We start from the raw sequence: 16741 nt of genomic DNA on the forward strand, positions 1-16741 counted from the left end.
GCATACATACGAGGCTGTAATTTCACGCACGAGCCGGGATGGGGCTATTTTCAGCACACACAACTTTTCCAGAAAAATTAAGATGCCGGACGTTCTGCGCTTGGCACAGTACCGGCAGGAAAAACCGACAGGGGGTGCCTAGTTGAAGGGGGTCGCAGAAAAGAGTTGGATGGAGATACGGAAGTGCGTTACCGGGGGCCGGAATACGAATGTATGACGTCTCTGGAGGGTGACACTGGAGTTGTTGGTGCGGCGGCGGCGATTTTCGTCGTTTGTTCTTCTGCCATGATTTTTTGAATTTTTCATGGTGAAACTTGTGCCAGGGATGGGGCCCGCGGCTGTCGTGCTAGTTGGCAGCTTACATGTGCACTACACAAAAAAAAAACAGCCGGAGTAATACTGTGTAAGAGTGACTTTGTCGCTGCCAATGGCAGAACGCACTTTGGACGGAGCTGGCTACGGATCCTTTTTTGTTGTGTAAGACGTTTTTAGCACAGGCGGCACGACTCGGGCGCGGCCATTGGCCGGATTGAGGGTCGGGCTGGAGCGGACGGTGAGATGGTGGTGAGTCGCTGGTGGACGCCGCGCGAGGCTCCTTTTTTCCCCTTGATCTAACGCATTCGGAGAGCGACGTGAGACGCCCTACATGGGACGGCGAGAGATGCTAGCGGGCAGCCGGCGTGGGCCAGCCCTGAGCTGCGTGCCGGCATTCATTCACTGGATTGCGCGCTATGCGGTGCTGCGGCGCATCCCTGGGAGGCTCTCGTCGGGTCGAAGCTTGCGTCAGGCTGGCCCCTCGGCATGACGATGACGAGAAGTAGGTACCTAGTCGCAGCGTCGCAGCCAGGATGGAGCACAGGAATCTGTGCCGGCCCCTGAGATAGGCTAGCGAGAGAGCCCCGCCATCGACGCCTCCGTACTGTAGATGTACCTATTGCATGCACAGAATTGGTACCTCCCGTGGAGGGGCCGTCATCTGGGCCACCGCGCGGTGTTTATACCCATCGACGGCACCCTTTCGCATCGGCCCAAGGCCAGAGAAGAGGCCGTTGGAGCAGTTGGGGAATCAACAGGAAGCATGTGTACCCAATGCCCGCTGCCATCAACAGTGTAGACCGTCACGGGCAGCCCTTTGTACTGCAGCTTGGAACCGGGCCCAGCACCGCAACCCCGCCACGAGTCGAAGCGTCCAGTCAAACGGCTGGGCCACGACGCAAGCACACGCAGTTCGCCAGCCTAGGCGAGCGAGATGCCCGTGAATGCATCTGTATGAGCTGCTGTTGACAGCTTGTTTTTGGCCTAGATTGCTCAATCGTCCGCATCTGTCCATCTCACGCTCAGCTCCATCGCACACGCCCTCTGGGCATCAACCAGGACGGACAAGGGGTGGGACGACGTCGAGTCTTTGGGCCGCTTTTGGCAATCGAGTGCGGCAGGGCCTCGCATACTAACACGATGCACTTGCGTGAATGACCCTGCTCTGCTCTAAACCCATTGTATAAGCGTCCTTCACCTATTGATTTACACGTATGCTTCTTTTGCGTCCAAGGGCCGTGCCACCCGCCCAAAGATAGGCTCGAGGCGATGCTGGGGTCGAAGCAGAAGCTAGCGATGCTGTACGAGGGGCACAGATCAGATCAGCGAGCGATTGAATGATATCGCCACGCAAAGGGAAACCAAGCCGACGCCACCACCGCGAGGGACATCAATTCACCTTGCCATCGCACCGTGCTATGCAGGTACGAGGCCAAATTGAGTGTTGATGCTCGTACAAAGTTCTTTTCGTGCCAGGGCCAAAGCACAGCCAGCGTAAACACGGTCAGCTTAGCCCGGCAACATGGAGGGTTGGAGGGGCAGCCACCCGTCATCCATCCCTCCTCTGGCCTCGCATCTGATCAGACTCTCGCCTGGGTAGCGGTACCTGGGCTGTACGCCGCTCCCCAACCTGCGGCTGCCAGCATGTGCGGTACACGCCGCTCCCTCGTACTCGCTGCTCCATCCGCGGTGCTAATGCTGGCTGCTGTCCAACCAGCCCACCATGGACCCTCTCGCGTCCCCCATCTCCACATTAAGCTGAGCCCCAAGCCTCGCTCCGCTGCGCTTCTGGCCAGCGCTCCTTTTCCTGCCAAGGGAGCACGTTTGTTATGCTCAAGGCTCTTAGCTCGCAAGTCACTGATGACAAAGTACATATAGACGAATACTTCCCTCCTTCTTGTGCTCTGCATTCACCTGTCCGCGCCTCCCCTCCTTTTACACGAACCCTTCCCCCCTTAACTCCCCTCGACGCATTCCTACTGCCTTATCTATAAACCACCGTTTGTCTCTGGCTTTATATTCTGACGAGCCCTCTCTTCTCTTCTCCCTTTCCATCTCTCGTCTCACACCACTCTCGTTTTTTTCTCTCGACTTATTTTCTTCTTTCTCGACTCTGTCCGATACATAACTATCAACCGCAAACATGTGGTGAGCTTCCCTCATCCTACCATTCACCGCCCCGCCCCGCATTCGTACTCTCGCCATCAGTGCCACCATGGCCCCTGATGAAGATGAGAGCCCAATTGGCAATTGAGCTGCGACTGACTCTTGTGTGCTTTTTTTTTCTTATAGTGGTATTTTCGGATACGTCAACTACCTGGTGGAGAAGGACCGCAAGTTCATTCTCGATACCCTGCTCAACGGCCTTGCCCGTCTTGAGTACAGAGGATACGACTCCGCCGGTCTGGCCATCGATGGCGACAAGAAGAAGGAGGTTTTGGCCTTCAAGGAGGTCGGCAAGGTCGCCAAGCTGAGGAAGCTCATAGATGAGTCTTCTTTGGACCTGACCAAGGTTTTCGACTCACACGCCGGTATTGCCCACACCCGATGGGCTACTCACGGCCCCCCCTCCACTCTCAACTGCCACCCTCACCGGTTTGTCCACCCTCATCCCGCAGAATGGAAAATCTTGGTCCAGCAAACTGACAGTAAACAGATCCGACCCCAACTCCGAGTTCGTTGTTGTCCACAACGGTATCATCACCAACTACAAGGAGCTCAAGACCCTGCTCTCCAGCAAGGGCTTCAAGTTTGAGACCGAGACGGATACCGAGTGCATTGCCAAGCTCGCCAAGTACATCTACGACCAGCACCCCCAGATTGGATTCACCGATCTCATCAAGGCTGTTATCCAGGAGCTTGAGGGTGCCTATGGACTGTTGATCAAGTCTGTCCACTACCCCCATGAGGTCATTGCTGCCCGAAAGGGTTCTCCCCTCGTCATTGGTGTCAAGACCCAGCGCCGCATGAAGGTCGATTTCGTCGACGTTGAGTACGGTGAGGACAACGGTGCTCTTTCTGCCGAGGCTGCTTCCCAGACTGTTGCTCTCAAGAAGGACGGCGACTTCCTTGCTCCCTCCAGCGCCCTCGGCGCTCCTGACAAGTCCCTGCTTCACCGCAGCCAGTCCCGTGCTTTCATGACCGATGACGGCATGCCCATGCCCACCGAGTTCTTCCTCTCTTCTGACCCCTCTGCCATTGTTGAGCACACCAAGAAGGTCCTGTACCTCGAGGATGACGACATTGCTCACATCCACGAGGGCTCCCTCAACATCCACCGCCTGAAGAAGGCTGATGGCAGCTCCAACGTCCGAGCCATCCACACTCTTGAGCTCGAGCTTCAGGAGATCATGAAGGGCAAGTTCGACCACTTCATGCAGAAGGAGATCTTCGAGCAGCCCGAGTCTGTCGTCAACACCATGCGAGGTCGTCTTGACATTGCTAACAAGTCTGTCACTCTCGGTGGTCTGCGTTCATACATCTCCACCATCCGACGATGCCGCAGAATCATCTTCATTGCCTGCGGTACCAGCTACCACTCTTGCATGGCTGTCCGTGGTATCTTTGAGGAGCTTACGGAGATTCCCATCTCTGTCGAGCTGGCCTCTGATTTCCTTGACCGTGAGGCTCCTGTCTTCCGAGACGACACTTGCGTCTTTGTTTCACAGTCGGGTGAGACTGCTGATTCTCTGATGGCTCTCCGCTACTGCTTGGAGCGCGGTGCTCTCACCGTCGGTATCGTCAACGTTGTCGGTTCTTCCATCTCCCTCCTCACCCACTGCGGTGTCCACGTCAACGCTGGTCCCGAAATCGGTGTTGCCTCCACCAAGGCCTACACCTCCCAGTTCATTGCCATGGTCATGTTTGCCCTCTCCCTTAGCGAGGACCGGGCTTCCAAGAAGGCTCGCCGAGAGGAAATCATCGAGGGTCTTGGCAATGTCTCTGCCCAGATCAAGCACATCCTTGAGCTGGACCAACCCATCAAGGACCTGTGCCAGAAGGTGTTCAAGGATCAGAAGTCCCTGTTGCTGCTTGGCCGTGGTAGCCAGTTCTCCACTGCCCTTGAGGGTGCTCTGAAGATCAAGGAAATTTCCTACCTCCACTGCGAGGCTGTCATGTCCGGTGAGCTGAAGCACGGTGTTTTGGCCCTGGTTGACGAGAACCTCCCCATCATCATGATCCTCACCCGTGACGAGATCTTCAAGAAGTCTCTCAACGCCTACCAGCAAGGTAAGTTTATATGATACCCAGCCGCTTATTTGTTCTATTCTGAAGCTAACATTTATTGCTACAGTCATTGCCCGAGGCGGCAAGCCTATCGTCATCTGCAACCCTGGTGACGAGGAGTTCAAGGCCTCTGATGCTCTCAAGATCGAGATCCCCAAGACCGTTGACTGCCTGCAGGGCATCCTGAACGTCATCCCCCTGCAACTGATTTCCTACTGGCTGGCCGTTCTCGAGGGTCTCAACGTTGACTTCCCTCGAAACTTGGCCAAGTCTGTCACTGTCGAGTAAAGAGGCGCCGGTCGGCTCTACGTACTGGGTGTTGGCATAGCGGAGATTTTCACCGCCCCAAAATTAAAAAGATAATGAGGAATCGGCAGTCAGGAAGTTTTTATCGGCTTAGCAATTTGTTTTTTAATCGGAAGATGCCCCCTTTTTGTATTTAATAAGATCCCGAGCGGGATTCAACTGTCAGCGAGGACGACAGGGTGCTATATCACTCACATAGGGCACTGGAGCTGCTGGAGCGTATTGGTATACTTGTTTTTTTTTTGAAGCAAAACCAGTATCCTTAGCGTTTTGTACGTAGACTTTGTGTTATCTACTACCTGCATAAGTACGAGGTAGAGAATTGATAAAAAGTAAAAGAAAAAAAGAAGACAAAACTCGTGATCTCTCTTGCAATTGAAACCTAAGCGGACTACAAGCAGGCGTTACATAATACGAAAATTGCTGGAATCTTGGCATCACACTCTCTTAAGATGCAGCCTAAAGATTAATCGTTCTGCCAAGAGCTAAAGTAGAATTTATTTTACTCTTCATTTCTTTTCTTTTTTTTATACTAGGCGAAACAGTAGAACAGGCGCAAGCAATTATATCTTAATGACTCTAGTTTCCGTCTCTAGACTGTCTGAGTGCCGTAACCCTTGATCCTGTCCGCAAATGCCCAGCTTTGGTTCTCCAGCTTTTCGTCCTCTTTCAGTTCGACACCATCCTTGGTCACGACGGCTAATGAGTAGGTATCCAGACTTCGGGCGTCACGGTAAAAGAGCACCTTCATGGCCTCCTTGACAATATCGACGGCCTCCTCGCGGGTGAGCTTCTTGGCCGACTCCTCATCGGGGACGTAGCGTCTCATGATTGGCTGGGCGAGCATAGCGCCGAAGCCCGTGGCCAGGGAAGGGGCGGAGTAGGTGCTGCCGAGAAGGTCGGCGGCGGCGAGGAAGGGCTCGCCGTTGTCGTCGAGGCCGCCGACCAGGAGGTGGTTCCAGAGGGGGTCGAATTTGGAGCGGCGGTTGTAAAGGAGCTTGGAGAGGTATCGGTGGAGGTTGGCGGCGTTGAGGCGAGGCTTGTCGGGAGACTCGTAGGCCTCAGAGAGGGAGAGCTCGGTGAGATGGCGGTCGAGGTACTGCATGTCGGAGATGTCGCCGCTGAAGCCGAGGATGGAGGAGTCGGCGAATGGGCGGAGACGCTTGACGTCGGTGAAACGGGCGAGGGAGCCGTATGAAGCTGTTGTCGTTGAGATGGGTTAGCTATAAGGTCGCAGGTTGCATGAATCATGGATGGTCTGATCCCTCTACGGGAGAAGCGACGAGAGAGACGCTGGCAGCATGATGTAGATTGGGCAATGGTACTAACCCAGGTTATCAGCGGCGATGACGACGCCGTCCTTGAACTTGATTCCTATTACTGAGGTACCGGTGACGATGGGCTGCTGGGTGTTCTGCTTGGGCCCGTTCTCCTGCATGTAGGAGTGGTCGTAGGCGCCGTAGACATCGTCTCTAGGCTATACAGAAGAGTCAGCGTCGTAGTCCCAGGGTGCCATTTGGATACTGTGCTATTGATAAGCTACAATATTGAGGGTTGTGCTCACCCGACCCCATGCTTGCGGACGGTGATCCATTTTGGTTTATATATGTGCTGGAAGATGAAGAAGCGGCGACGTGGGGTAAGAACTGCTGGAGATGGAGGTTGATTGAGCTTGTAACCACTCTTCGAGGGACAAGCTAAATGTTTCTTTGTTTGGTGCTGAAGCTGCGATAAAAGTCCCCAGATGCGTTGCTAAGCGGAATTGGGGAACAAGTCGTTGGCGAAAGAAGAGCTGTGATGCGAGGTCTTGCTAGAGCTGGTGATGCAGCTCGCTGGTCGCGCGTCCCAACGGTAGCCTGCAACTGAAAGAGGCGGTTACATAAGCCGATATTGACATCACTGAGAGTGATTGGCTAAACGGGGAGGGGAGGGAAGCTTGGACCAGGGCTGCTCTCAGGTACCGCATACAGCGGCCATGGCGGGGCCGACGCAGACAGCGAAGTGGAAGATGCCTGTACTTTTAAATTGAAGCTGCAGAGGGTGCAGAAGAAACTGCTGCAATTGCTATGGGGATATCATTTAGTATCTACGTGTTTATATGGTTCTGAAAAATGGAGCTATTATGCTTGCTAGGGGGTACTTGAATAAGTACCTAGGCATAGAGGTTATCCTGTCAGTTGCTTCTATTTCTAAACGTTTACTCGGCCAAGCTAATACACCAACTCCTTTCTGAGAAATCACATTTTTTCGAAACAATTACTTCATTTGTCTATTTTCTCTACTACAACTTATTAATTTATTTTAGGGAGAGCCTTGGCAAGAGACACCAAGTTGGAAATCGTGGTATGGTTATACTCCTTACATGTATTCCTAAAGCTGGCGCGAGTGCATTGTGAGAGTTTTAACAACGGCATTGTTTATGAAATACAGCACAAGACCGCTTTGATGGCTTGTCAGATTATTGTCAATAATTCTTTTGATACTAGCTATCTCCGCATAGACAAAGCTGGCATTCAAAAAAAAAATATTGTTCCTCTAGATGGCCTCTTAACCGAGGACCAGTATTTGTTTTTTAATTGTTGATTGCAACGGTTTGTAACACTCATATCTTAAACATATGATGAAGACCTTGACAATATAGACATTTTTAGATCACTGTGCTATTTCAGGGTTTAGAAATCTGGCCCTCACACGCCGATGTAATTGACGTCAAATAAAAAATAAGACCATTGTCCTGAATGCAAGGACGAGGAGGCAATGGACCTTTGCTAAAACTACTTTATGGCAAGGGCGATGCAAGACATGTTCAACGGAAACAATCACAAAGCAATGCAGATTTTGAACGTAGCCTTTCTTCTGATGGCTGAACAAGCGATAAGGAAACGGACACTCGGCCAGATTTATTATATATTGTACATAAGCAGTTAATACCTCCGCTCCTCCACGAGCCTGCTATCTTCTCAATATCAGTAAGAAAGAAGCAGGTCAAATAGTGACTACCAGTAGCCATAACCGAAAATCAGCGCAGTTGCGTAACTCGTAGTATTTTATACTGACGCTGCCATTTTCTACTACTTTTACCATCTCTAGCGCTTTTACCCCTATTACTACCATTATTATTTCTACTGAAACTACTGATTATATGGAGGTACAATATTGTATTTGCCAATGCATTAGAAAGTTGCCCGACTTAGCATCATGATTAAGTGCGTGAAGATAAGAAGAGAGCCCATGTACATTTTAGAATAGCTGACGTGCGCATGTTTTATAATTCTTTGAATATGTGAAATAATGAGAATATAATATTACAAGTCTCTTATTTATTCGCACATTCATTTTTCCCATCATATCTTACACAACTTCATGGCTCTCTAAACAAGAGCTTTGGCGGGAGACGCCGGGTTGAAAATTGTGGGGCCGAGATTGAGTTGCTCTTGACCAATCAGCGTTGCTTACTTCCTGCTTGCATCTTCGCGAATTTCCTTAGCAGAACTTCTTCTGAGGCCATTCCTATCTCTGTAAAAACCCGCCAAAGGACAGAACCTCGGTCTCTACCAGCCCGCGACTCTATCAGAAGCATTCAATTGCTCACCAAAGCCAACATGGTAAGAACTATAGCGACCCAGCTCCTCCGATTCTCGTGCCAAAAGCTAATCGCGCATGTGCGCAGTCTCTCGCCAACTCCATCTACAGGCAAGTCACCACGACGGCACACGAACGACGTTAACTCACATCCTAACATACGGCCTTATAGCACCCTGTTCCGCAAGAACTACACCATGCTTGCGACCGTCTTCGCCGCTGGCTTTGCTTGGGAGATGTATGAGGACCCTACAATACCGATCGATCTTCAAGGCGGAACGAAAGACTAACCAGTGATGCGATAGCGGTTTCAACTCTACCATGGACAAGATCTGGGATAGCAACAACCGAGGCGTAAGTTTTTACATCACGTCAGGCGGAAGGACCAGACGATGGCTAACAAGGGAACCAGCGCCAATGGAAGGACATCCGACACAAGTACGTTGAGGGTGGCGACGATGAGGAGTAAGAAACTCCGCATTGCTCAGGATAGAATGGGTGTCGAATTGGACTGCCTTGGGGAAAAGTGTATAAATAAAACGAGAAATAGAACGGTTCACAGCTATTTGTTTTTCTTCTGTTCTTGGCCTGTATAGCTGTGATATGGTTGTGCTACGGTCGTACGATGCTGATGCTCATCGTCCACACCAGCGCATGAGCTCGCGGGACGCCGCTGAGACCTGTGGTCCATGCATGAGATAATTGTCTGTCTATTACGCTTGCTATGTTTGGCGCATGCAAAATAAAAAGCACATGCCATTAATTACAGACTTTTTGGCGAGGCTACTGTGCGCGCAGCACCGGATTCTGACGTCGGTCGACCCGGGGCTTGTCACCGAGGGGTAGAGCCAGTAAAAGCCCCCAAAAAAATGCAGCAGTCATAGCTTAGTCGTACCTTAACAGTGCTTTGCTGCTGTCTTAGTAACAATGCGTAGCTGATCTTCTCCCACCTCAGATCAAACTTCAACCAGAGCATATCATTGTCGTTTAACCGCGCCACCGGCACCACAAATAGCTTTCGCCCTCCTTTGGCACCTTATTTGCATGCGCGCTCGTCCATCTCAAGCCCCGACCACGGCCGAACGTACATTTTCGGAGCGAGCATTTCTTCTGCCGGAGCAGAAACGGCCAAAAAGTCCCCCCCCCCCCACCTCGCGCATTACGCCACTCATCGCCAGCTGCCCGCTGTTGCTGCTTTTGATCGACCTACAAGCTGCATCATGAGCTCATGACCATGGAGAACCCCCTGTCAACTCAAGAGCAGCAGCTCTGTCAGCTACTGGGAAGTCTGCCTGCACGATACAACTATCGATACACCGAAGATGCTGCCCGAGAGCTTCTCTCCAGTCTCTTCTGGTCCCTCGCTGGTGGCAACCATGAATACATGCGGCTTCTATTCCCCGAAGGCAGACCGTCCGAAAGCCTCAAGCTCAGCGATGCCCAAGGTGCCGTAGAAGGTGCTGAATATACAGAAGCAGCCCGGGGGAAGCGATGTGGCCACATCTTCAAACCTGGAGAAGCCTCCTACATGTGCAGGACCTGTGGAACGGACGAGACGTGCTGCTTATGCAGCCGATGTTTTGATGCGACAGACCATACCGGTCATATGGTGAGGATCCAGATCTCGGTAGGAAATAGCGGCTGCTGCGACTGCGGAGACGAGGAGGCTTGGAAGACGCCACTGTATTGTACCATCCATTCCGACATAGCGTCTGGCCCCCATGCGAAGGACCCAAAAGCGCCTCATTCGCTTCCAGAAGACCTCGTCAATAGTGTTCAAATGACGATTGGAAGGGCATTCGATTATATCTGTGACGTTATATCGTGTTCGCCCGAACAGCTTCGCCAGTCAAAAACAAAGGAATCGATTTTGAAGGATGAAGAAACGTCCCGCCTGCAATCAACATACTACGGTTCAGATGTTCCAGATACCGAGGATCCCACCGAGTTTGCGCTAGTGCTATGGAATGATGAAAAGCACACTGTTGACGAAGTCAGAGACCAGGTTGCTCGTGCTTGTAGGAAGTCCCGCCGACAGGCAAGCAAGGATGCTTGGGAAACTGATGCAGTGGGTCGAAGCCTTTTGATCTTTTCGGATGACGTTGATCGGTTGTTACAAATGGCAAAGATTCTAGAAGCCATCAGAGTGACGATAACCATTCGATCAGCCAGAGACACCTTTCGGGAGCAGATGTGTGGCACTTTAGTCGAGTGGCTGAGTGACATATCTGGTTGCTCAATCGGCCACGACAACCTTGTTCTTCGCCGCACCATATGCGAAGAGGCTATGAAGCCTTGGAGGAAAGGAAGTGCCGCGACTCATACCATGGGTCTCATTGATGATGAGGAAGAAGAGGATCAGCGAATGGAATCAAGAGATATGCTGCACAATGTGAACGCGCGTTTCATCCTGGCTTTACAAGCCGCTGCTAGAGCCAGAGGCGGCTTGGAGGTGGAAATCGATGTTGACGTTGGAGACGTCGATGATGATGATGATGATGATGACGACGACGACGATGATGATGATGACGATGACAATCGCTCTTTTTCAGATGACGGAGACGACGATGTCATAATGGTCGATGCTCGAGACAGTATTTCTGAGCTAGATATGGCATTCAGGCCGAACGAGGCCTTGGAAGATCACGAAGCAACTCTGGCTGGATATCCGCCTCCGCCGCCGCCGCCGCCTATTCCTGCCACTGCCCCTGGCCCGGCTCCTGGAGAGACAGACCAAAATATCCAGCAGCGTGAGGGCACACCGTCCGATTCCGACATGCAAGAGCCTCTCATTGCGCAGGGTATATACTCAAAGGCGAACGTCGAAATCCCCAAAACGCCTGGCAAATCTGAAAGGGTTATGCCAAACCCTGGACTATACTGGCTTGAAACCCCGGCCGCATACACACGATCAGAGATCGTCCCGCCGGCGGAAGATGTCTTTCAACGAGTTCGTCTGGACTGGCTACTCCTCTTCGATCTACGAATGTGGAAAAGGGTCAGAAACGACCTACGAGCTCTGTACATCTCTACCGTAGTCCAGATCCCTGAATTCAAACGGGTTCTAGCCCTTCGATTTGCTAGCCTTTACACTATCCTAGCGCAGCTATATCTTGTTGGAGATCGAGAGCCAGATCACTCTATAATCAATCTCTCTCTCCAGATGTTAACGACGGCATCCATCACCGCTGAAGTAATCGAGAGGGGGAACTTTTTAACTAGCTTGCTAGCAATTCTATACACGTTTTTGACGACCAGACAAGTCGGCCATCCGTGGGATATTTCACCCACTGCTGTCCTTGCTTTTGATAGTGGTTCAGTCACTAATAGACGCATGTATCACTTCTATCAAGACCTGAAATACCTATTCAGCTCTCAGCATGTCCAAGAGCGACTCAGAAGCGAACCCAGGTACCTGATGCAATTTCTAGATTTGGTAAAGCTTCATCAAGGGATTGGGCCCAACGTTCGCGCGGTTATTGAGCACGTTGAATATGAAGCCGACTCATGGATTACCGCATCTCTAGTTACTCGCCAAATTAATTTACAAGCCAGAAATCTAGCTGAAGCATTCCGCGAGTGTCCACCCGATGAGATGCGTCATCTCATGCGAGCCATCCGAATTGCTGCCAAGGCTGCCGTCTTCAATTCAGTTGGCGGGGATCGCCTCAGACTCAAACAAGGAGAGATAAAAGACGAGGTCAAATTTAAGACTATGAGCGACTTGGAGTTCGACATTGAGGGCAAGTCGTATGATGTCGTTCAATTCGTTGTCGAAAAGGATTCCATCAGTTTCCACCACGGGCTGCATTATACGCTATCTTGGTTGATCGAGTGTGGAAGGTCTCTTCCTACCTCCAAAATGCGGGCCCTGCTGAGCTTCACTCGCCAAGAGCTCAAGTCGAAGCCAAGGCTCATGGCGGTAGGACCTATACAAATACCCAAGAAAGATTATAGTCCTGAGGACTATTTGATGGCTCTCTTCGACTACCCTCTCCGCGTCTGTGCTTGGCTAGCCCAGATAAAAGCCAACATGTGGGTTCGAAATGGCATTAGCCTCCGCCATCAAGCCAGTACCTACCGTGGCGTTGGGCAGAGAGATGTCTCTCATCATCGAGACATATTTCTTTTACAAACCGCAATGGTAGTATGCGATCCTGCTCGAGTCTTAGCGTCCATCATTGACCGATTTGGAATGGAAAATTGGGTAAAGGGTATTTTTGAAGTTTTTTCAGAAGCTCAAGATGATGCTCAGCATCTCGATGTTGTAGAAGACATGATCCATCTTCTCATCGTTCTCCTAAGCGATCGCACCAGTTTAATTGCCCCAGAGGATCAGCCTAATTCTCGGCTACTGGCTATGCGCCGCGATATCATCCATGTATTGTGCCTCAAGCCCCTTTCTTTCAACGAGATTTGCTTGAAGCTTCCTGAAAAATACCAAGAGTCGGAAGAATTCCACCAGGTGTTGGATGAGATGGCTACGTTCAAACCACCTGAGGGCGTGTCTGATGTGGGAACCTTTGAGCTTCGTCATGAGTTCATCGAAGAGATCGACCCTTACATTGCGCACTATAATAAGAATCAACGTGAGGAGTCTGAGCTTGCTTACCGCAAAAAGATGGCCAAAAAGACAGGCAAAGCGATTGACGAAATCGTCTTTGAGCCGAAGCTCCGACCGATACCATCAGGTTTGTTCCAGCATCTAGCTGATTTTACCAGCACGGGCGTCTTTGCACAGGTTATATACTACTCGTTGTTATATGTATTAACATCTCACAAAATTACGCCGTCGGTGCCCAACACGAGGCTGGAAACGTTCCTCCAAGTGGTTCTTCACCTTATCCTGCTGGCTATCATGGAAGATAAAAGCATTGAGACGGACATTCCGGGTAAACATCCAAAATCCTTTGTCCACGCCGCACTTACACGGATCGCCCGGAGCAACTTTATGCGCGAAGCAAAGGACGCCAGGACTATCGTTTCGCTCTTAGATATGCTGTCTACCAATGAGGACTTCAAAGCGGTTCATCCAAGAATTTCCCTCGTTCTCAAGCGCCTCAAGCAAAAACGACCGACGACATTTAACGCAGAATTTCTGAAACTTGGGCTGCCCTTAGATCGCGTTAATACCGCGTCCCCAGCTAACATCTCTGTTGACGGCGAGCGTGAGAGAAGAAAGCAGGCAGCGATCGATCGCCAGGCCAGAGTTATGGCACAGTTTCAGCAGCAACAAAAGAGTTTCTTAGAAAATCAGGGCACTATTGACTGGGGGTCTGACCTTGACGAGGAAGAGGAGGAGACAGAGCAAACCGAAGACCGTAAACACAATTGGAAGTTTCCAACTGGAACTTGTATCCTATGCCAAGAGGAAGCTGATGACCGACGTCTGTATGGTGCTTTTGCCCAAATAAATGAGAGCCTTATCTTTCGTCAAACAGACTTTCAAGACCCTGACCTCGTCCGAGAAGCTTCTCAAACTCCATGCAACCTCGACCGTTCGGCAGAGGATATTCGGCCTTTTGGTATTGCCCAGGAAAACAGAAAGATGGTTGAGAAACTCAATGCTCAGGGAGATACATTCCTTGCCGAGCGACAGACCATTGGCAGAGGATTCAAGGCCTCCCTTTCACGATCGGGGCCAGTGGCCAGCAGCTGTGGGCATATGATGCATTACAGCTGTTTTGAGCAGTACGTCGAGGCCGCAAATCGTCGTCACACACATCAAATTGCCCGACATCATCCTGAGAACATTAATCGGCACGAATTCGTATGCCCCCTCTGCAAGGCTCTGGGTAACGTTTTTGTGCCAATCGTTTGGAAGGGATTGGAGGAATCCTATCCGGGAAATCTCCAAGCAGAGGAAAGCTTTGAAGATTTTCTGGACAAGCAAATGTCATCGTACCCATTTGGCGGTAGCAAGGCCCGTGAGGTGGATGATTCAAGGCTACCTGATATCTACACCCCAAGCCTTCCTGGCAGTTTACTACAAACGATAACTCAATTAAAACCTCCTCAAAATCCTCATTGGGCAGGCAAGGAAGACCCGGACATCCGATCGTCGACAACGCCGAGGGCATCAGGCAGCTCTTCGAGATCCGCGGCCGCCGCAGAGACCTCGGAAGCAGGGGCCAATCAGCAATCGGTAACTGCCAACGAGCTTCTGCTCTTGGAGCTGTTAGCAGCTTACCATCGCATTAAGGAGACTCTTGTGGTAAACAAGCTGGAGACCCGCTACCCTGTGGACAAGATGCAAGCAGGGGAAGATTTACACTCGAGCGATACATTGGTTCAGGTGGTTGGGTGCACCATATCCTCTGTGGAGATAGAACAACGTGGAGTGGAAGCCCAGCCAGGGATGACGTTGATTGAGAAGATTCCAGAGCAAGTAATCTCTCATTTACGGATTCTTGCGGAAACTACGTCGGCATATATAGCGATGGGTGGTCGGCATTCTCTTCCAGGGGGCCGAATAGAAAGCGAGTTCATCGCAGATGCGGAACAGCAGCATGGCCAGCTCTTCATGGCGCAATATTTTGGAGCGGAAGCTGGCGATGCGCGACGGCGGCTGTATAGCTATCCACCGCTGTTGAGCATGGACCCCTTCCTCTTTTTAGTTGAGTGCAGCTACGGTCTGGTGGTAGCCCAAAACGTCGACATCATGCATGTTGTCAGGCTATGCTACTTGGCGGAGATTGTCAAGGTTGTCTTCCATATGGGTCGCAATATGCCGGTAGGCCTATGGTTCGGCACGTTGGCCAATCGACAGACTCAAGATCCTGTCATGAACAACTTTGCGGATTTCGCCCTGACTTTGAGCAAATCGAGCGTGGAGTATCAAGCGAGGTCTGGTAACGATATTCCAGATATGGGAGAAAATCGAGGCTTCCAGCAGCCAGGTGTAGACAGTCTAGAAGGATGGTATTCATTTGTGAAGAAATACGCGTTGGCGTTTTTGCGGAAAACCACAATATTCCTCCACGTCAAATATGGCGTGGACTTTAACACCCACATCTCTTCAAACCCGGACGCGGATGAGCTCGATCGCCTCACTGAGGCCCTGCAGCTGCCGACGTTTGATGAAATGTGTGCAGCCATGACGATGGATTCCGTGACTTGTGGATGGCCCAATACTATGCCCGCATTAGTGACGGGCTGGGTGAAACACCAAGTGCTCTGGACTAAGGGTTTTCCCGACTTGGTCCCTTCAGCGATGGTCAGCCATCCCGGCATATTCGAACTCATTGGGCTCCCTAGAACGTTTGATACCTTGATCGAAGAAGCAGCGAGGAGGAAGTGCCCCACGACGGGTAAAGATCTCACGGATCCCGTCATTTGTCTTTTCTGCGGAGATTTGTTCTGCAGCCAGGGCACATGTTGCCAGAAACTTGATACGGATGGCACTAAGCTAGGTGGTGCCCAGCAGCATATGAAAAAGTACGGCCATCTGTCTCTCTCTCTCTCTCTCTCTCTCTCTCTCTCTTTTTTTTTTTTTTTTTTTTTTTTTTTTTTTTTTTTTAAGTTGAATTTGCAAATGACTAATTTTGATATAGGTGCCAAAGGAACATTGGAGTATTCCTTAATGTGCGGAAGTGTGCTATCGTCTACCTATTTTACCGCTCTGGGTCATTCACTCCTGCGCCGTACATTGATAAATACGGCGAGACAGACCCACAGCTGCGACATGGGCGACAGCTGTATTTGAATCAAAAACGATACGACTCCATGATCAGAAGCACGGTACTGAAGCATGGAGTTCCCAGCCTCATCAGCCGAAAGCTAGAGGCGGACATTAACAATGGGGGTTGGGATACCTTGTAAGATGGAGAATACGATGCGAGTGACTATTACGATGAACCTTGGTAAAGAAGGATTTTGCATCGAAAGGTTTTGTGGCAGAGCTTGAGAATATTGTGTTTTGGCGTATCAAGATGGGTTACTGTTTTTTCTTACTGCTTGTATGGATTTATAGACAGGAACCTTTTGTTTTGCAAGTGTACTCTGTAGGAAAAATCATTAACGTTATGCATTCATATCCTCTAGGCAGAGCAATTGGGTTACTCAGCAGCACGGTGAGATGGATACTCTTGTGAAGCCAGACATTTTTCAGAAAAAAAAAAGGATAAATATACGAAATTATCATTCAGGGCCCCAGCCGTGGCAATGTCACGAATTTTTAGCTATTTTCATCTACTGTTTCTACTGCCTCCAGGTGTATCTGGCAGATGAATGATTTCCTGTGTGGACTGATTTCCTTGTCGGGCCATAGCTAGGGTGCTGAATGATGACTTCCTAGATAAAAGAGCATATC

At 50.6% G+C, this 16741-nt stretch overlaps 4 protein-coding genes across 4 annotated transcripts; 3 read left to right on the forward strand and 1 right to left on the reverse strand.

The window, feature by feature from the left end:
• Positions 1–2091: 2091 nt before the first annotated feature.
• On the forward strand, positions 2092–5215 carry GFA1 (glutamine--fructose-6-phosphate transaminase (isomerizing)). The gene is made up of 4 exons (XM_024904458.2): positions 2092–2463; positions 2608–2910; positions 2972–4545; positions 4610–5215. The coding sequence occupies exons 1-4, from the start codon at positions 2459–2461 to the stop codon at positions 4828–4830; spliced, it is 2103 nt and encodes a 700-aa protein (XP_024756630.1). The 5' UTR covers positions 2092–2458; the 3' UTR covers positions 4831–5215.
• A 104-nt stretch (positions 5216–5319) lies between these two features.
• TrAFT101_007188 (uncharacterized protein) lies at positions 5320–6674 on the reverse strand. Its single transcript, XM_024904457.2, has 3 exons — positions 6413–6674; positions 6178–6325; positions 5320–6048 (listed from the first exon to the last, which is right to left on the reverse strand). Exons 1-3 carry the CDS (start codon positions 6440–6442, stop codon positions 5441–5443), a joined length of 786 nt encoding a protein of 261 aa, XP_024756629.1. The 5' UTR covers positions 6443–6674; the 3' UTR covers positions 5320–5440.
• A 1673-nt stretch (positions 6675–8347) lies between these two features.
• TrAFT101_007189 (uncharacterized protein) lies at positions 8348–9288 on the forward strand. Its single transcript, XM_024908851.2, has 5 exons — positions 8348–8453; positions 8519–8541; positions 8603–8668; positions 8736–8784; positions 8843–9288. Exons 1-5 carry the CDS (start codon positions 8451–8453, stop codon positions 8897–8899), a joined length of 198 nt encoding a protein of 65 aa, XP_024756628.1. The 5' UTR covers positions 8348–8450; the 3' UTR covers positions 8900–9288.
• A 106-nt stretch (positions 9289–9394) lies between these two features.
• TrAFT101_007190 (uncharacterized protein) lies at positions 9395–16578 on the forward strand. Its single transcript, XM_024905537.2, has 2 exons — positions 9395–15867; positions 15984–16578. The coding sequence occupies exons 1-2, from the start codon at positions 9659–9661 to the stop codon at positions 16249–16251; spliced, it is 6477 nt and encodes a 2158-aa protein (XP_024756627.2). The 5' UTR covers positions 9395–9658; the 3' UTR covers positions 16252–16578.
• Positions 16579–16741: the final 163 nt, after the last annotated feature.

Source organism: Trichoderma asperellum, chromosome 4 (assembly GCF_020647865.1).
Source record: "Trichoderma asperellum chromosome 4, complete sequence".
Taxonomy (NCBI): domain Eukaryota; kingdom Fungi; phylum Ascomycota; class Sordariomycetes; order Hypocreales; family Hypocreaceae; genus Trichoderma; species Trichoderma asperellum.